General features: G+C 37.3%; 1 protein-coding gene across 7 annotated transcripts in view; it reads left to right on the forward strand.

The window, feature by feature from the left end:
• The window catches only part of dph6 (diphthamine biosynthesis 6), an 88,557-nt gene that overhangs the window by 57,067 nt on the left and 9,371 nt on the right, over positions 1–22,119 (forward strand). For all 7 annotated transcript variants that reach the window (XM_088434029.1, XM_088434030.1, XM_088434033.1 and 4 more), the window contains one exon: positions 15,621–15,875. In XM_088434029.1, coding sequence (XP_088290155.1) covers positions 15,621–15,875 — 255 coding nt within the window. The remainder of the gene's footprint in view (positions 1–15,620; positions 15,876–22,119) is intronic.

Raw genomic sequence — 22,119 nt, forward strand, 5'->3', positions numbered from 1 at the left:
TACGTACTGTATAGTTGCTAGTGGACATGCTTGGCTGGTAAATGACCACAACATGAGTTCCGTATGCACAATTGATGAGTTCTAATACAAGTGCTGCATCAACAGTAATGAAATAGTTTAATGATTCGTTGTCAGGTTAATAGCTTAAGATTCATAACCACCACTCTGATTTTTAGTTGACCCATCAACTGGCAGTGGTTTACACTTCTAAATGTATATATACTATGTGTGTGCGTGTATGTGTGTGTGTGTGCATGTATATATATATATATATATATATATATATATATATATATATATATATATATATATATATATATAGAGAGAGAGAGAGAGAGAGAGAGAGACACACAAAATAAGAGCCACAACATATTAATCAATAACCATTTTTTTATAACTGATTCATCGTTTCAAGCTATAGTTTAAATACAAATCGTAAAAATATTACATTTTCTCCTATCACATACTCTTTTTGTCATCCTACATTTCAGCAACTTTGTCTTTCGAGAGAGAAAAAATGGCAAATATTTGCTTTTATGCATTAAAAATAAATAAATACATCTATTAATGGTGCACATCGTGTGCTAATCCCTTATTTTCATACGCTTTCATTACAGTTTGAACTTTTTGGCTGTTGGGAGGTGAAAGTCATGACCTACATGTAAAAAAAAAAGGCAACTATTTGCTTTTATGCATTAAAAATAAATAAATACATCTTTTAATGGTGCACATCGTGTACTATTCCCTTAATTTCATACACTTTCATTACAGTTTGAACTTTTTGGCTGTTGGGAGGTGAAAGTCGTTACCTCCATGTTGTATCAGTTTTAACCTATTCACTGCCAGCCCAGTTAAAATAAATCTTTGACGTCGAAAGCCGTCACCGGCAGGGAATGAGTTCAAATGTATTGAGCAATTGCAGATTTCCTTTTTTTCTTTTTGGTTGGTGCGTGCGGCAGTTTCAAGAGGTTCACAGACCCGCCAGTGTGTATTTTCGCTACCGCCGCTATCCGCCACGACACTCCCGCTATCAACAACGGCAAACACTCAGTCAAAACACGTCAATTACAGCCAGCCCCTCCCCTGTCTCCATGATCGGTATTGGCTCTGCTCGTCAAGGGCGGGTCAACGTGCTTCCTTTTGCTGTACGTTGCAATAAGTGAAGAGGAAATGCATAGATAAAAACGTAGCCCGCGAACGTCGCCGTTGTGAAATGAGAGAGATATACGACCGTACTATTACTATGGTAACTAGCTGCTATATTCAGAGCTGCCTGCCTGGAATTCTTCCCCCTGCAGTGACAAGAGCTGACAGGGCCCAAACACAAACACGCACATGCGCGAGAAGGATGCTGAAGATGCTCCTTGTTAAATAAACACACGCGCCATATACCGACTGAGCAAAACAGGCGCCCTTGTGTTTAATAATTGGGTGGAAAATCCAATTGGGTGAAAAAAAAAGATTAAATTCACTGTTTAAGGAAAATCACATTCACATCGAGAAACTGGAAATGCTTCTTGTGAAATGTACATTTATAACCAGTTAGGGGGAGACATTTATATCAATATGAACATTTGTTTTATTCTTACTTACAATGAGAGATAAATATACCTGTAAAAATTTTAAAGGGGTCCACAATAGACATGTCAATACCAGGGAGTCAACACATTTATTTAGAACATAGAGTACCTTTTTATAAAGTAAATTTAAAGCAAAAATGTCAAGTAAATTAAAAAATAAATCACATTCTTCCGCTTCGGAAGCTTAAGTTGCTATGAGTGAAACGTTGAATCCAGACTGACCAGAACAACCTTTTTTCTGTAGCGAAATATGTTTTCAGCCAAGTATCCCTTAACCAGTGCAAAGCATTTTTTGGTTTAAAAAAAAAAAACTTAAAACATGCCATCAGTCTGATTTATTAAACATTAGGACCTTTCAAACTTCATTTGTATTGATCCATAAAAAAAATAAGCAATCTTAAATATCTTCTTTTGGATCATAGAAGAAATCTGTTATCAAAATGAAATAATTTATCAATATTTGTCCACTAAAGAACATAAAGTGTCAAATCTGCTCTCAAAAGGAAATAATTATGAGTAATTATCTGTCCGCAGAAAAATGTTAAACATGAATTGTCCTGTTTTGGGATTACAGTACAGTAGAGATCTGTTCACAAAAATGTTTTTAAAAATCATCAACTTAATTATTAATAAATATTTTTCCACAAAAATAACTTCCTTTTCCTTCCTTCTGTGTCCTTTTTAGAACTTTATTATCATGTACTAAATCATTAACTTGACAGGTAACGAGAGGTGGCACCTGACAAATTGGGTCCAACCAATTTAGTACGGTGTAAAAACTGGGTTTTTAAAATAAAAATTGAAATTGAATAACCCACTGAACATACTGTAAATTTTCAGTTTTATGAACTTATATTTTTCTGAAACATTTAGTTAATTCTATAATCATTTTGAAAGGATTTTTGCATCTTTGTTTTATTGAAAATCTTGAGTACTCCTGTAGTTCCTTCAAGTACCCCCAGGGGTACCTGTACCCCCATTTGAGAACCCCTGAACGAGAAGGCACCTTGAAAAAACATTTTTATTTTATTGTATATTTGAGATAATACAGATTGTCCGGTATTAGAGCCCAGCAGCTACAATTAGACCTCAGTATTTTTATTTATTTATTTTTTTAATTAGAGCCAATAAATACTTGACATCTAATATCATGGTTGGAAATATAGCTGGCGTCGAAAGAAAAATAATTCATAATATAGAGATGAAAACAATCTCATTTACCCACAGAAGGAAGTTAAAGATTGTGCCTTTTGAAATATAAACTTGACAGATCAGTAGCCTACAGCATGTAAAATTAAAGAAAGATTAAATCGAGTACTGTATTTCCATATTCATGATTTGTGTGTTTTATTTGTAGTTTGTTTGGCGAGCACAAGATTCATGAAAGAGGAGCGCAAAATGACTAGCGAATGTAACACTGATGCTGCTCAGCTTCTTTTTTTTTTTTTTTTTTTGTATTTTAGGAATTTGCTCCAGCAGCACATGATGTATGTGATTATTATGCCCCAGTTCTGCGATTCCTTAAGTTGCGCACATTAAAAGTGACAGTCTCTGCCTCTGGTTAGAAATGATTATTACATCCACATGCAACAATATGCCAGCATTTCCATTTTTTTTATTTTTTTTTTGCAGCGCCACAGATGACAGAGAATATTAGCGTTTACTTTACATTTTAGTTAGTTTTTTTTTTTTTTGGGGGGGGGTACTCGCTCATAAATTGCAGAGGGAGGCAATTCGTCGGAGTGGGAACTTTTGAGCACGGGGTCATTCATATTTCAAATGCCACTGTCATCAGGTCGCCCTTTGCCGAAAAGAAGGATGAATAATACACTATGGGGTGTTCACTGTCAGGCTCAACATCGGTTATGAAGTTGAGATTTCATTTCTGTTTGGAACGCCGACGTTTTGGAGTTATCTGCTGCCACTTTCGAAATTTGTCAGTTAGTTTCTCATGTACTTGTTTTTTTTTTTTGTCGATTTTACTGTTTGGATGATTATGGTTGAAATTGTGACATAATTATTAAGTCTGAAAGTGTGTTCAAAAGGTAAAAAATATGAACTTTTTTTATTAGGAGTATACGGCATTTCATGGTGTTTTTCTACATATGTCTATTGGTTTTGCTGTTCATCATCAAACTGTAAAGACAGATGGAAATCATAACATAAATATTAGGGATTATTTATGGCTTTGAAGTATTGGACAGTATGAATATGAAAGATGATGCCAAAGTGTAATACTTATAATATAAAATAATTTACCACATGTTTTCCAGTATGAGTAAACTATACAGGATTTTATTGTATTTTTATTTATCTCTTGGTTTTGTCGTTCATTTTTTTAAGTCATAGCAAGGTTGGAATGAATGTGTTTTTTAGCTAACTAATTCCTTGTTTTTTTTTGCTGAATTTTCTAGTGTTGTTTTTTTCTACTATTAGTTTTTTTATCATTATTACATTATATATGTTTTTTTTACATAAATACACAAGCATCATAATAACAAAGAGACATTTTGTTAGTATTTTCTGTATGTTTATTGACATTGCTGTATCACCAAAGCAATACAGTGCTTTGTAATTATTTTATAAAAGAAAAGAAAATAGACACAGGCAATTCTCATGTAGCAGTTTTCGGCAGTGCGGCCCACAAACAGATTTACAGCTTTCTCAATATTACTGCCGTTGACTACTGAAATCTGTACTTTATTAAATTGAACATTTTGACTTTGGGCAACAAGGAAAAAAAAGTTTGACAGTCGCTTATTGGACTGTTTCCGGCCTTGCCTTTTCATGCAGCCATACTGCCATCTGTCGAGACTTGATGGTACTACAACACCCACTCCTCTTGTGAACTCAGCCATAGCTTGTCGATATCTTTCTTGATTTTATCCAAAACCTTTGAAGCAATAATACTCAAGCACATCATGTTGTCGTCATGAGTAGACATTTCGCAATCTGTATTATAAAGTGTAACAAGAAGAAGAAGAAAAAAACAGGAAAAAGAGCATGATGAGACGAGGAGACTAGATGGTCATAGATGGAAGATTGGGGGGGGGGGGGGGGGGGGGGGGGGGGGCTGCCGTTTCATCATCATTCAATCAGACAAACATGCCCCTCAAGCCCAAATGGCGAGACCCTCCGCGATTCTCTCGAATTAGGGAGATTAGCGGCAAAGCGCATAATGTAGGATGATGGAATTTGTCATCATTTGCATTGTCCTGGAAAGATCGGGCTTGATAGAGCGATGCTTGGCCGTGCTTGTCATGTCCCCACGGGCAGGTCGCCCGCGCGCGCGCACACACACACAGAGCGAGCGAGGGGGGCTTGGCAGAAATGATTTTTGCGATATGTGCATCAGTCGTAAAAAGCCTCACAACCAATTTGTCAAAAAATCGGAGGTGGCGACAGTTGAAGGCAGCCGGGGCCATTTGCCTAACGCCATGAAAAAGCGTGCCCTTCCATCAGTCTGGCCCCAGTCATGGTTTAGCTTTATTTATTCTTATATAACGAGTCATTGTGGGAATCACAGAGTAACTCGTGATGGAATATCATCGTCAGAAACTTTCGCGATAGAGCGAAAGAAGGAAAAAGAAAAGGAAGTGTTGGTGTCGGTCCGATTCTTGGCCGTGACCGCCAGTAGTACAAGTAGATTGTAGTACAGTAGTAGTACAGTAGTACAGTAGTACTCTGCCTTGAAAAATGGCAACTTTGCAATTAGGGGTGGGAATCATAGCTTTGATGATTATCGTAATTTTGGGAATATAACCTGCAACTTTTTTCTTATGATTTGAGCCCTTATAGCCCTTATGGCTTATCTGAAGGTTTTTTTTTTTTTTTTTTTTTTTTTTTTTTTTTTTTTTTTTTTAGCCACCAGGAGACACCGGCTGGTCAATGTATGGAACAACTCTGAAATGGAATTGAAATGGAATTGAACCGGTGTCACTGGCTGTGCAAAACAGTGTTATTAAAAGTATAAAAATGATGTCTGATTTGAATAAGATCTAGCATAGAAGTTTATGACACGTAAAATACAGCATACAGTATGTGTGATTGTGTTTATATATTTATGATTGGATACATGAGTTATGCGCAGTGTGTTTATATTTTTACTGAAATAATCAATTCTCTTCTCAATTTTTGCTGCTGCGGCTTATACAGCATAACGGTGCGGCTTCTAGTAGTAAAATACGGTAATTGAATGCCATTTTTTGCAAAGAAACCGTTCATATTTAGAGGTGTGAAAATCATTCGCTCCTAGTCAATTATCAAATTAATTGAAAGCTATTTTCATTTTAAATTGGCAGTGCAGTGTATTCATTACCTTTTTATACATATATATATATATATATATGTATATATATACATATATATATATATATATATATATATATATATATATATATATATATATATATATATATATATATTTATGTTTTGTTTAGCTCCACAACATCTGAGAAGAAAATCGGTATTTTTTTTTCCCATCGTTTAAGCAGCTGTTTGCAACTGTCTTATTCTTTTTCAACACAATAATCGATCTGCTTTCATAGTGGGTAAATAAATCTAAGAATATTTCTTTTTGTGATGTCAATATTCTGGGCATTTGGACAGTTGTAGGTCTTTAAAAGCTTCATAGATGATTCAAAATAAACCTATATTTTTTTTGGTAATCGGTTAGTTGTCGATTCATCGTTGCAGCTCTATTCAATATATTTTCTTCCGTTGTATCATTAATGTGTCATGCGCAATATCATCGCGTTGCCCTACTCCAAGTGGTACAGTACGTTATATTAGTACACAATACAGAGCTAAACATTTGAAAATCCCAGCAGAAAAAAAATAAACACGCACACATTTGAGTGATGGCGAGAGGACGTGTTTGTTTATTCATGCCCGTCGGCGTTGGCGATGCGCCTCCCCCGAGTGTCCCGCTGTCAGACCCCCCCTCCCCGCACCCCGACCTTGGTTGGAGACTGAGCGGCAGCCCTCTCCGACCAGCATAAAGTTGACCAGAGCTGACATGACAGTGTGTAACTCTCACTGTGTGTGTGTGTGTGTGTGTGTGTGTGTGTGTGTGTGTGTGTGCGTGGAGTGGAGTGGGCACGTCAAGGGCAGACGTGAGGGCACGTTTGAGGGGGTTGGGAGCAGGAAGGCCTTTTGTCCCTGTCTGTTGTGGACCAAGCGTTAAAATCAGTCTCCTTTTTGTGGAATTTTTACATATTTTGTTGGATTCCTTTCCTGATTAATGTGCCTCTTGCGACATGAAACTTGAGGAAAATTTTTAACATTCAGAATAGAATACATTTTATGTCATTGGACAGCAGGTATCCAATGAAATTGAGAGCGCAGAACTCCTTCAGTGCCATGGACGAGAATTCTCGTCTTTTGAAATATTAATAACGATAATAAATAATAGAATTCTCGTCAATTATGTTTTTTTATGGAGGGTAGCTGACACCCTTGACTAATGCTTACCTAATACAAGCCAATTTAGCGCTGTAGTGATAACTGTGACCATTGGATGGCAGTGTTTCCACACGTACAACACAAATATTACTTGCATGCAATTCAAAGTAAGGAATGGAAGTCAATCTTTCATATGATAACACCCATATTTACGATATTTTGTTGGCCTTAATCGGGGTTATTTTTTTTTCCATAAAATCGATTTTAGAACTTTTGTTTATCAGTTGTCAACTGTAGTAAATGAGGATCTTGATTCTTATTGGAATATTTTTTCGGCATAAGTCTAACAATTACAATCTTATTATACGTATTCTTTTAATCAAAAATATATATTGGGTTGAGAGAAATCTACATGCATTTATCGTCTCCTCGTTGCATTTTTTTTTTTTTTAAGTTACAATGCCAAAATTAAAATATCATTGTGGGGACTCATCTTTGTATACTTTTTGGAGGTTTGTCACATGTATTAAAAACATTCCTCGGAGGAATCCAAAACTCTAGCAAAGCCCCCACCGTTTCGAAGATTTTGAAGACGGCACGCACTTCATGAATGCAACATCTGTGTGTCGGGAGTCGTACTTTTGTCTCCCTTGACCCTCAACTAAATCCGCATTTGGGAAACAAATGACACAGTGGCAAAAATGACAAATGTTCCCCCGTGCGGTTCAAATTTCAAACAAAGACTCCTTTACTTAGATTGAATATAAAAGCTTAAGATGACTGCTTTTGTAAAGCATCCATTTGCTGAAACATTTTTTTTTTTTTTTAAATCTCGTTGAAGCAGTGATATAAAATTATCATCGATCTTTCACATCAACTTCTGCCTCCATAAGATAATATCGGATCAAAAAAATCTTTGCAGTTTAATGTTGGCTATCTGTCTTGGTTACCTGCATCGGATTGGGCCTCATTTTGGCAAATGAAGTTTGTTAGTTGTGGAATTTGTGCGTTATTGGCTTTCAGTTTCATAGCATCCTTACTTCAAATGATATTAATTTAAATTCTCAGGAAGCTTTTTCTTTTTTTTTAATGCTGTATTTTAATGTTTCAGATGATAGAACCACTGTCTTGGTATGCTAAATCGCCACAAAATAAAATCGTCATTTTCTTCAATCATTTTGGCTTATTATGATTTTAATAGATTTTAATGGAATAAATAACACCAACAAACATTTATTTCATTGTTTTATTATTTTTAGTCTTGCTAAATATGTTCAAACATAAATAATGAATATTGATTTCAAATGTTCATAGCTTGTTTGATGGGGTAATCCATTTATTTTACCAATTTTCACAGTATTTTCATAATTTTTCTTTTTTTTTCATTTAATGCCTTTAAATACCTTTAAAAACATCTTTTTCTACTTGCTTTTGAAAATGACATCACATGTGTCAAAGCTCGAAGAAACGGCCAATCATGGCTCACCTGTTGGTCATGTGACATGCATAAATTGAACCGTGATTGATTGGCTGTTACCTGAGATGTCATTCAAATGAAAAAAATGTCTTTTTAAATGTAGTAACTGTCCATCAAAACTAATTTAGTCATCAAGTTAACTCATTCAATCGCCAAAACCTAATTTTACGTTTTTAAATCCTAAAGCAATGTCTAAAAATGTTAATTATAGACAAAAATAAAATCAACTTTTTGATGTAAAAATAGCTAAATATTGTCCCTTTAAATGCAAAAAATATGTCATTAGTCCCTATTGTAAACAATTCTGCCTGAAAGCATGTAAGCATTTTACCACTATTACCAAATCTTGATTTCACAATATAACTCATTTTTAAATCTTTGATGGCAAACTAATGAAATAATTTGATGAATTGCCCGGCCCTATGTACAAATATAATAACCTAATTTACAAAATATGCCATTTGAGCGGTAATTACATGTCATTTCTTATGTTAAGCTCTTAATGCATAACACTAGCCCCGAAGCTCGTTTGCATGTGTCCTTGCATTAAGCAACATTATACGCTTTTAATTAAACCTATTTTACACATTTTGCATGCTCGTTTTCCTGTTTAAATTATGCATGAGCCCTCCGCAGGGACAGACGTGACCATTAGAACAGCTTTAAGGTGCGTTGGAGATGCTTTTCTTTCCGCCCGTCCTTGGAACCAGCCGGAGAACCTGACTGTTTATCAATAGTGCGTAATTTCATCCCAGTTCAGCCATCTTCCCAACTGTGCTAATGACACCGGGAGATTTTCCTCGGAAAGCTGCGCCTCGGCCCCCAGAGGGCTTCTGAGACCAAATATAGTCTGGCGCTATCTGGTCATCTGTGGAAAAGTGTCTGACAAAAAAATAAGCAAAGCTTGCAATTAGAAGCACCTCAGTTTGAAAGAAGACCCCATTAGTGCTCCGCAGAGGCTCCCCAGGTGCATTTACATAAAGTTACCGTCCGTTGAGAGTGTCTTTTGTGAACTTTTAACAAGTCACAGATAAGCAAGAAGCAAAAATAAGGCTTAAACAATGCAAAATTACTCGGTGTGTCAACCAAGTAGCCTGTCATTGGCTAATGCAAGAAGCTTACATAAATGTATGTTTAATTATCATGATAAACAGTTTCGTCTTCACATTCTTGTACAGTGGACCCCCGGTTACGGCGTCCCTTGCTTATGGTTTTCATGCTTTTCATGTTACAAAGTGGAATACTGATTTTTTTTCATCCCCTTGTTACATCATTTTTCCCACCTTAAGGCATCAAAAACAATTACAACATTTAAACTTGCCGCTCAGTGTGTGTGCGTATGACTGTGCGAGTCGCGACACGCTCATATGTCACTATATGCGTCACTGCGTACGTCGCTATGATGCTGGTCTGCCATTGGTCGGGATCTCGGCGTTCCTAAGGTGCTGCTCTGCTATTGGCCGGCGTCATTGTGTCACTAAGATGCCGATATGCTAAAGACTTGATCTCGTGTGAGGGCTTACGATATCGTATTTATTGTGCGTTTTAGTGTTTACTTCAAACTTGAATTGGAGTTAATCAAGAAATACGAAGAAGGCACGCGCATCGTTAACCTTGCTGTGGAATTTGACTGTAACTAGCTCAAGTCACTCCAAAGGTAAATAATAAATAATATAATAAATAATATGTTTTTTATTATTTATGATGTTATCTAATTATATACATGTATATTATATATAAGTAGTACTAACTATGCTAATTTTTAACTTTTTAATACGTATATGAAATGTTGATGTTTTTGCACGCATTAGCTAATTAGCATAGGTTTCTATTGCCCACCATATGACTATTTCGCATTACGATCCCTACCCCGGAACAGATTAATTTCCTATGGTGGGGGTCCACTGTATTTTGTATCTATATAATTTCGCTTTAATCAATCAAGTACCAAAACGATACAATTTTGTTTCCAAAGGGAAATTTGTGACTCGATTTTCCCATCAAAATCCCACTAAACGACGCTAACATGAGTCATATTTGTTTAAGGATAAACAACATGGAAATGTGGTAATGATACACTCTGTTTGTGGAAAGTGTATTTATGAAGCGGCAACATAGCCACAGCAACCAGATTTTTTTTATTTTTTGGTTCAGTGTGAGGGCTTCGTGTCATGGGTAGCAGTTTGCTAGCAGTATATCATGGTCAGAACATGTTGGCACATGGCTAAATATACAGCAGCAAAGCAATAAAGTACAAGCTGCGGACACAAGTAACGTCATGGCAGTTTCAGATCGTCATTCATCACTGCTATAGTGGTATCTTCAAGTTCCAACGTTCCTCATTAGACATTACACCCATCGGCACAGAATCTCTATAAACTTGTTTTGGGAAAGAGGCATGCCGGGAAGAGGGTAAAGCCAAAAGGTCATGATAGAAACAAAAATGTAATTTGGAAATTCAGATGATCTCATTCTTACTGTCGCTTATTGTCCTTTGTTTGTATAGTATCGTTTCATCAAGTCTCCGCTAACATTTCAGACTAAAGCATGTATCATTCCGGCTGATATCGTATTGGATCAATATCGGTAGTACTAAAACCTGCAATGTTGGTATCCAAAGTAGAAAAGTTGTATCAAGACACCCCAAGAAAAAGCAAAATATGGTTGTTGTGTTAATCAACTGTTGTTCACTGTCTAATGGGCTATTTAGGTTGTTTTTGTTAGTTTTATCTAATTGATTGTAGTATCGTTACCACAATATTGGTTTTGATATAATACCAACATAAAAAAGGTCGATACTGGTACTTAACAATACCACGGCTCTAATATAAATAAACTAAAAGGCAGCCATATAATAAAGTACTAAAGTAATCAGTTACCCTATGTGATTAAATACGAAACTATTTCATTACTTTAGGTAATTAGTAAGAAAGTTATTTAAGTACTAATGTACTGAAGCAGTTGATTAGTTAGGTAATCTAGTAGTATTACTTTAGCTACTAAAGTATAGAAGTCATTTGTTTTTAGTGCTGAAGTACATAAAGCAATTGATTATTTTAATACTTTAGTATATAAAGTAATTGTACTTCAATGCCTAATTACTAACAACTAATGTTGTATGTCTCTTTTCAGCTGAATGTAAAGTGCTTTATAAATTAAATCTATTATTTGTTATTATGTATACTTAAAGGTTAATAATTGAATAAAAGTAACTGAATACTTAAGATATTAAATTACTGAAGTAATCAATTATTTTAGATAATCAAGTACTAGCGATTTAATGTACTGAAGTAATTGATTACTTAAAACTGATTCGTTAATCAAGTACTGTTACTTGAGCTATAAAATATTTAAATAATTGATTTTTAGAACTTAAGTACATAACACAAATGATTACTTTAGTACTTTAGTAATTAAAGTAATAGTTCTCCATTATCAAAAAACTTAAGGGTTAGCCATTTAATAATTTTAAAGTAGTTGAATACTTTAGGTAATAAAGTGATGTATTTATTGATTACTGTAGTGCATAAGTAAATTTAAAAAAAATATGACTTTAGTACTTGATCATCTAGAGTACTTAATGGCCTAAAATACCTGAAGTAATCAATTATTTAAGATATTGAAGAACTAAAGTAATTAATTACATTAGTGCTTAATTATTATTATTATCATTTAGTACCAGCCTAAACACTTTAAAAAAATGGGGAATGGGTTGCAGGGGAAAGCACATAAAAAAAAAACATGTCTTTTTCAATAAACTGTTCAAAGACTTGTCTAAACACATGAATTGATGAGCAAAATCATCAAATCTCGTTTTGAATCCATTTCAGGGGGCGGCCATTTTGCCCCTTGCCGTCCGCTGAAAATAACCACGCAGTCGATCAGGGCTCAGGTAACTTCCAATCACCTGTTCTCTAAATTCCTTCATGTGACATTGGACCTGAGCTGAATATTGATCAACTCTCCAAACTGAAGGGAAGAAAATAGCCATATGGGTGCGCGGCGTTCGCGTTAATGCGCCGCATCCTGCCTCGTCTCCGCGGGCCATTTAGACGGCTAAGACGAGCGTTTGAAAACTACTTACCTTGTTATAGAAAGTTTAATGTCAGATGAGATTGTTTGCCCCCCTCATGAATATTAAGAAGGGCCTCCTATTAAAGATGCATGCGGCGTCAGGGGTTGTTGATCACGCCGGGAACGCCCATGCAAATTGGACTGTCTTCCCTGTCAGAGCCTGAGATGAATAATGTAGCCGCGTGTGTGTGTGCGCGCTCGCGAGTGTGTGTGTTTAGTGTATATGCGGCGGCACACCTCATTGACAGTCAATTAACAAGTTTGATCGGTGTGTGAAGTCATTCTTTTGAACTGTTAATTTTATGTAAATAGTATTCGCCCGTGTCGCCCCCTCCCGAAATCCCCCCCAATTCCACCTCCCACAAAGAGTAACCGGGGCCTCGTCGTCAATAATTGATCATCACACACCTGCTTGGTAGCAGCGGTGGGATTCTGCCCTTAACAGTCGAGGTAGACCTCTGTTAGCACCTTTTGATATTCAAATTGACTTAATGGTTGCAGAGGTTTTTTTGGAATTTCGAACGGAGTGAATTTATGGAAGAGCTTTTAAAATGCCGGACAGTCATCCCAATCTAGAAGGGGCTGAGCGGGATTTCTTTTTCGAATTCGATGGCTCCCTGAACGGAATGCCGATGGCAATGTGTTGGAATCACTTCCTGGGCCCTATTGTTGGGGTCTGCAGAGACGTTATTCACGACTATGTTGTATAGCTGCAAGCTAGCAATCCGTGCGCCCTATAATCCAGTGCGCCTTATATATGGAAAAGGTTTTAAAATATGTCATTAATTGGGGTTGCGATGCGCCTTATAGTGCGGAAAATTCGGTAATTTAGCTGATCGTCTGCGATATTAACATTTAAAAAGCCGGCTACCGCACGTCAAATCATGCAATTTCAGTCATCTTACCACCAGGGGGCGTACGCAAGGTTAAGACTTCATTAAGCTTAAGAAATAGCAAGCGAGCAAATCCTGCAGGAGGATAAGAAGGGAAGCAGCAGTAGCAGCAGCCTCAACCGAAAGCCTAAGAATGAGTGTAGCGACGCGATATTTCGCGTGCGGTCTGAACGCTGAAGTTGGCTTTGCGGACAAGCTTCCGGAATTTCTGCTCTCAATTCCCCCTTAAAAGCCTTTGTTTCCCAAATGTTTGCATGATAAAAATCATTTGCCTTTCTCACGCCCTCATTTACCTTGCTAGCTGTTAATTGAGGGCCATTTTGAAAAGTCCGATTTGTTTGAATAGACCAAAAATTACATTTTGACTGTTAGGTCCATACATTACTCTTTTCAGGTGATTCTGATACCTTTGTTCTGTTTTTTCTTGCAAAAAAAAAAAAAAAAAACTTAAAGGCTGTTGTCGTGTTTGTTACAGGCCTGTTGTAGTATGTGCTTGGTTCTAAGTAGGCTTCATTTTTAAGTATCAAGTCTTGTTAATACTGCTCATTAAAAAAAAGGGCACTAAATAGACATATTTGACCAAACTTGAAGAATAATTGTGATTTCAATATTGACCAACATAATCGTGATTATTATTTGTTAGTCCACCGCTTAGCAATTTTTGGTCGCCCACATTATTTTTACTGCCCTGAACTGACAGTTTGAGTTTTGAACTTGACCTTTGAGGTCTCGCGCAACGAAACAACAGTTTTGCTGCTATGCACAATAAAATTTGACTGGTGTATTTAAATTCTCTTACATTAATAATCCTTACACCTAACACCTAGAGGTTACATTGAATGTTGCTCTTTTCACAGGGCATAAGCTAGTCCCTAAAGTTGCTACATAGCCATTCTTTTAACATGATTATTTTCATGGTAAATTTTCCATTCAAAACATTTTTATGCATTTAAGTCTCAATGCGGTTATCTAAGTGTGTGTCAGTTGATCCAGATCTGTATTGATCCGGATCCTGACCCTCCTCAGAGGGCTCCACTAACGCAAGCTGGCTCTTTGCATAGCCCGGCAATTATCACCAGCTGATATTTGCATTGACCACACGCAAGCATCTGAAAGCCTCATCGCCGACCCTCCTCGTAGGGTCTCCAAAGACCTGACCTCTCTAATACCACCCCTCGTCCTCGCACGTCTCTATGCATTAAACAGATAGATCCAAGCCCGAGTTTTGTTATGCGACCTCACCGGCAAGCAGAGTTATTTAACAGCGAATTAGCTTATTAACACCTGCTTAATTATGCTTATAAATAGCACAGGTGTCGCTTTGACGCCATTGGCAGGTTTTGTGTGAAGTGTGAAATGAAAACTGTTGGCGATAAGAAGCCGAAAATCAGGAGGTGGGCCTGGTTGATTAATGCACCGCTAACCAAGGGTTATTTATAATGATTGTTAATTTGATATGGCACCTAACAGATTAATTTTTTTTTTTCATATGCTACAGTAGTTTTTAAGTTTGTCCTCTTATTTCCTCCTGAGAGCTATTCATCTGTGTCCACTTTTGAGTCCATTTTGTGGAGACAGGTAATTGCATTGTGCCCAAACACAAGGCATCATTGGAAAGGCCAAGGTGTCCTCAAAGGAGGACATTAGGATTTAGTTGTAAGTCTAAAAATGCACTATTTTAATATGTTGTTCAACTTTTCCAAAGTATAGAAAAAGATGCAGAAATATTTACTTAAAAAACATCAACATAAACACTCTGTCAAAAAGAACCCAATTATAGTTAAAAAAAAAAACATTCTGTGTTGTTTTATATTTAAAAAGAATCCAATGTTTTGATGTTGTCCTGTACAAAATGACCATTTTTCCTTGTCTTGTGCAAAACCCAAATATTAGTTTGATCTATTTGTGGCCCATAATTGTCATCATTTTTAACACAACGGTTCTAGAGTGTGGATTTTAAATCAAGTCATCTAAATAAATTAATGGGAAAAAAAATCGAATGAAAATGTATATGTCAATTAAAAAAAATAACGCTTTCCTCCAGTAGAGCTGTGGTATCTTAGTCATCGTAGCAGTTGGTCATCATAACAGAGCCAACTTGAGCAGAAAAAAATGTGATAAATTGATATGTATGAAAATCCAAGATTGATTTAGATAATGACACAACTGCCCTGGTTTCATTGTCCTCTCCAGGTAGATGATGCTGTGTTCTGTGCAGGCCAGATCGCACTGATCCCTTGCACCATGCAGCTGGTCAAAGCGGGCGTCCACACGCAGGCCAGCTTGTCTTTTAGCCACGCCCAGAAGGTTCTGGAGGCCACGATCAGCAGCTTGACTCTAGCCCATGTGGTCCAGGCCCACTGCTATGCCACCAGAAGCCAAGACGTCGCCGTCATCCGGGCCGCATGGAAACGCGCGTTGGAGGTTATGGACCAAGACCAAGACCAGGTCAGTAGACTGGAGTTGAGTTTCAGGGTTTTTAGGGTATTTAGGGATGTTTAATACCATGAATACGCAGCTCTTTGGTTGTCACTGATACCAAGTACTGATACCACTAGTACTTGTGATACACACTTTCCCTCCAAAATGAGAAGAGCATTAAAAAAAAACAACAACAACAACAACATACCTATTCCAGTATGGAATTTTTCTTACAATTTCATAAAATAAATTGCAAAATTTCTCATCATTTGTCATTTCCAGTTTGTGATTGTAAAATAGAGCATCTACCATGGCGTGGACTGATCTCACCCATCCCTCATTGTACTTTGAAGTACTACGATTTTATAGTAGATTCCGCTGTATGACAGTAAAACACGCTTCCAAATGTTGTGAGTAGGCCAACAATTTAAAAAATACATAAATGTAATACTTTCTGTTGTTGTAGACTGTTTTGTTTTATGTATAAATTCAGTAGATATGTAATTAAATACTATTACAGCGATAAGTGAGGCCTCTTTTTAAAGAAAATGTGTTGGTTGGAGTTTTTTTCATTTTATTGATCTAATTTCAAATTGAAGAAACGAACCGACTAAATACAGTGGTAGTTTGGAAAAGAGTGGTCATAGACATTGTTAGGGGGGTTGAAAATTTTGAGGTGCACAGGCAGACAGATAATACAACAATACTCGTGTGCATATATTATTTTTCCTCAGCCTTCAAAAAACTGCAGCTTACAGGGCTGTAGTTGTGTAACTTGTCTGCATGACTGCACTGCACCGCCCCCTAGAGGCCAAACCACACACAGCCTTAACGAATTAGTTACGATGCATACCCCGTATAATTTTTTTAAAGGTAATCATGTTATTGCTTTGAAAATACTAACATGTTTTATCATCAGACTGAAGTATACTTTTCATAGTTACCTTTCTGTCATTTTCATTCGCTGGAGGTGTATCGGTGAGGTATCCCTAAACTTTTTTTTTTTCCACAATTGTGAAAAGGGGGAAATAGGTAAAAGTTCTCAGTGTCCCCCCCCAGGGGCCTCTCGCCGCGACTGCTATTTCCCGCCGCCGTTTCTCATGAAAACTTGATGATGTGGGAAGCGCTGGCGTCTTTGATAATGTGCAGCTTGGCGCAGAAGCAGATGTCTTCCTCAGAGCCTCCCTAATCCTTTGCACCCCCCCGACCATTTTGGATCGAGGTTCAACTCTCAGAGCAGCTTATCCACACCCCCACCCTCTTTTCCTGCCACCACCCGTCGTTCCGCCGCCCTGGCTTACAACCCCTTGCTCCGCGCGTCTAACCGGAGCGCCAGTCTTTTCCCTGGCAGCCTCCCTCCGCCCACTGTAATCTGTCGAGTGGTGGGAATAGGCCCCTAGGGGGCACAAAGCGAGGCAGGAGTGCACATCCAACATGTGGCTCCGACGGAGCGGGCGGGGGGGGGGGCAAAGGGGGGGGTTAAAAGCTGAAGCAAAGAGGATGTCAACTTTGTGTCGCTTCCTGGAAAGCCAAGCGGTAATTCTCACCATTTTTGCCCGTTTCGCCGCTTTTTTTTTTTTTTTTTCAATATTCAGATTTTGCAAGCTGCTGTGATTTTTTTGACGTTTTGTAGCTCCGTATGATGAGGAATATGGAAAGCACTGACAGCAAGTCACTGCTTAGGAATGCAAACTGGGTCAGATCATAAGAGACACAAAGTTAAATAAACTTCTCCAGTTATAGATTTGCAACTTTTCAATCTGTGTTTTCCCATAGGGAATCATGTGAGGTCAATCAGCATAATAAACCTTGATTAACTGTACAAACAACATCATAACCACTATGTAATAAATCAAAAGTCTTTATGCTGCTAATATACCATTTAGCAGCATGAAAAGCTTTTTAATAGGTAACTAATTTGGCAATTTTCATCAGTAAAAAGCGAATATTTTGTCGATAATTAACTCATTTATTGCCAGTATTTTTACACCTATCTTTACTCTATTTTTGAAAAATGGGTCTGAATATCTGATTGTCTGAGGACCACACTAAGATGAATAAGTGTAACTGTAATTTTTTGAACATAGTGAATTAAAACAATAAAATAGCAATTGACTATAAAGTAGTTGTAGAAGAAAAACTGCTGGGTCAAGACTTTTGGTTAAAGGTGATGAAGCAAATTGCCAGCCCAGTAAAAATGGATCTTTGACGTCCATAGCCGTCTTTGGCATTGAATGCGTTCAATGCTCTTCCGTGAAATGATTGTCTGTTACTTATAGAAATTCATGCATTTTTTTTTTCAATATAGACCAGCGACGTATAGGGACAATTAGAATAATTAAGTAATTCACTGCCAGCCCAGTTAAAATTGATCTTTGACATCTATAGCCGTCATTGGCACTGAATGAGTTAATAGTCACAGCTCCGGTTGATAACGTTGCTGGAGACTTAGTGTTTCCCCGGAACAAATCGTGTTAACACAAATCTGACCCTACTGTCAATTAAGGCTGGGCAATTTGGCCCAAAAGATGAGTGGTGATTTTTTTTTTCTTCTGAATTATTACAATTTTAACGGAAGTAAATGAGGAACAAACAATTGAATAAAGTTTTGATGCATTCAGGAATAAATCCTGTGCAAAAATTTCAGACAGTAGTTCTGCATACTGATTTTAAATCAGTTTTAAAATAAACGGAACATCCACAGCTTTATGCATAAAAAAAAAAAACTTGCATAACTTGCAAAACGTGCATAACTTGCTTAATTGCCACAATTAAGTACTTAGTAAATATTGTAGACACACCCCAATTTTCCAGTCTAGCTCATTTTGAAATCGTCAAATTTTAAAGCGACAAAATATATGAATGAATTCAAATCGTTGGCCAGCCCTACGGATAATATTACCCGCTCTTTAACTGCGCTCCATGAGGCTCTTTTGTCCAAATATTCACACAGCTGTCTACCATCGGCCCGCTCCAAACGACCTCTCGTATGTTCCGCGCAAACATCCTGGCTCGGGGAAGGGGCGCAAAGGCAGACTGACAGCGGCGCTGCAGCGAGGTCTCGGCGCCGACGGCGTCCCGCTGAGCAGGAAATGTAGGGGAACCGGCTAAGCGGCGCGGTCCCATCAGCTCCCCGCTGCTCGGCTGCCTTTACACCGCTTCCTTATTACCGTGTTTACCGTTCGCCTTTCACGCCTCTTTTTCTGTCGTGCGCCAGCAACGCCAGTTAGCGGGGAGAAGGAAAACAAACATGAGGAGAGAGGTAGGTCACACGCCGTAAGTGCGGCGCTGCGGGGATTATGGCTGCGCGCCCTGCCTGCGAAGGGAGAGGGAATACAAATGTGAAATCTGACTGTCGAAGTTGGTAATAGGGATGGAACCTAATGATTATTTTAATCATTGATTTGTTATTTATTTAGTCTATTATTCGGTGCATTGGAGTTTTGATTCCCATCCCTTTAGTCCAAAAAGATATTTACAGAGTAACAATATGATAACAAAAAAAAAGAAAAGAATCAGTTACTGGTTTTATCAATAATGTAAAGGGTTACCGTATTTTCCGCACTATAAGGCGCACCTAAAAGCTGTAATTTTTTTTAAAAAAAGCTGATGGTGCGCCTTATAATCAGGTGCGCCTTATATATGGATCAATATTGAGATTCGTGGATGGGGAATGAAGTAATAAAGTAAGCTTTAACTGTTTTGTGTGTTTACAGTTGAACGAGGTTGCTCATATTGACATTGAGTTATTATGCTATTGAGAGTTTAGAGTTATTATTTGAGTTATTGTTGTTATTACTTTGAGTATTACTAAATTGTGATTGAAAAAGTTTTAAAATATGTGATTAATTGAGGGTGCGCCTTATAATCCGGTGCGGTTTATATATGGAAAAAGTTTTAAAATATGTCATTAATTGAGGGTGCGCCTTATAATCCGGTGCGCCTTATAGTGCGGAAAATACGGCAACTATTGATATTTGTGTCGAGGTAAAAGCCATTGTTTGCAAATGTTTCACAAAGATAATGTCTGTTTGCATCAGTGTTTCAGGAAGGTGGAAACAGGAAATGGAAATATAGCGCCACCTTCCAGATTAAAAGCACACATTTTCAGAGTGCGATATGACAGAAAATTAAATACTAAAGCGCTTGAAGATTCTTAACACAAAATAAATGTCATCTTAATGCTCATGCCTATGAGCAAGGACTTTTGAATGTAACAAAATTTGTTAGCACAAACACCGTCAAGAGCTATATGACGAACGGAGAACATAAACAGGAAACACAGAGCTGCCTCCCACATTTGAAGTAGATATTTCAAAATACTATAACATAAGTAAGTAAACAATACAAACTGGAGCGCTTGAAGAATTCTTAACAGGATAAATCACATCTGAATGCCGGATGGATTCAGACGTCGGTTCGGTCTGCTTGCTTCTTTGAATGAAAATAACAAAAGCTACTGTAAGCAGCTCTTCTGACAGCTCCCAAACCGGGTCAAAATTCCTCTTTGAATGTTAAAGTTTGCCGTTGTCTGAACTAAAGCATCCTGCCGTTGTCTTTAGCCGCTAATCCTCACAAGAGTCGCAGTTTTACCCCAAATACTTTCGCGTCTGGGCAACATGATACCCTGCTGGTGAGCAGTAAAATTTCTTTCAGACAGTGGTCCAATAAAATATTTTCTTTTCAGTCACTGTATATCATCCAGTCCCAAATTCCCCGCCGGGAACCGAGGAAGTTGAACTCGCTCGACCACGCAAACTTTCTCCATCTTCCCCCCGCCGCAACTTGCACTTTGTGCTCCACGCGGATAAAAGAACAAACGTGAGGCTGACGTGAGCTTGTCCGACAGCTTAAAAAGTCAGCACGTCGCGTGTCGCCGCAAAGTCCCGGAGCGCCGCGATGCACCGCGCCGCTCTCCTGGTGGACCGGGCCGGCCCGGGTATCCCAGAGGCCTGCAGGGTGGCCTTTAAGCTTGAATGAGCACCCCCCCCACGCACCCCTTCCGTCCTGTCACATCCCTCTTCGTTCGGCCGCTCTCTGGCGCGTTCAATCGCTATTGACAAGGAATAGCTAGAAGTGCTAATGTAACATTTATCAAAGCGGGGGCCGCGTATATGCGCTGTCACGTATTGACACGAGAGCCGTCTTGATGTCGGGATTGACGGAGTCTTGAAAGATACAATGACATTGCACTCTGTGATCGTTTTAAAATAAAAAAAGTTCATTTTTATTTACATCCCAATCGCAAAAAAAGGCAGAATAATGTGGGGATTTTATGAGAAAAAAAAGCTATATTTGAAAAGAATTGGGTTTATTGGATTTTAGAAATACACCAGTACAAGTATTCACGCTTGAGTTTTCACCGATAGAGCTTTTACTTTGAAATATATACGTTTTTAATTTATAAATAAAAAAGTTTCCTTCTGAAAATACTTCTCAAATGTGTCCTCCTGCCAAGGAGGACTTACATGATATTTTTTTCCCTTAAGTATCAGTGGCCAGTATCGCCAGCCACAGATAGTAACTACAGTATGTGTGCCAATTCCTTGTCATAACATACAGAGAATTAGTTTGTATTGTTTCCTTTTTTTTTTTTTTTTTTTTTTTTTTTTTTCAAAAATTGAGTTGTATAGATTTGAACAATGTTGTGTGATTTAATAAGAAAGGTTATCTTTTGTGAATTTCTAAAAAGAGTTGTAAAAAGAACAAAAAATTATTGTTTTGAAAAAAAAAGGTTTCTAATTCCACATATTGTTGCATAACCTTATGACAAAAAAGTTATTTTTCTAAAGTCCTACTTTTATAAAAAAAAATAAATCAATAGCGTAGATTTTTTAGCTTAGTCATATTTTCTTCATTAATTAGACATCATGTTGAATACAATCAACATAATAAAGTACTAATTTTAAAAAATAAAAGGTCTGTATTTTTGTGAAAAATATTGTACGTTTTTGAGCTTGAAGTCATGTTTTGATATAATTTTATTTTTTATATAATTTTTGAGAAAAAATACGTTTGTAGTCATAATTTTATAAGGACTAAAAGTGATGAAATTTCAAAAAAAAATACTGTAGGCTTGTGAACTTAATCTTTTTTTCTGTAATAAAGACATTTTTGCATATTTTTCTAGGAAAAACATACATTGTAAAAACCCTAATTTATAAAAATTTTAAGAAGGGAAATTTGTGTGTTTCTGCACTAAAAGGTTTGTATTTTTGTGAAAAATATTGTAGGTTTTTGAGCTTGGTCATTTTTTTCTGTTAACTATATG

The sequence above is a fragment of the Hippichthys cyanospilos genome, chromosome 14, assembly GCF_059441005.1.
Source record: "Hippichthys cyanospilos isolate Australia breed blue-spotted pipefish chromosome 14, RoL_Hcya_1.0, whole genome shotgun sequence".
NCBI lineage: Eukaryota > Metazoa > Chordata > Actinopteri > Syngnathiformes > Syngnathidae > Hippichthys > Hippichthys cyanospilos.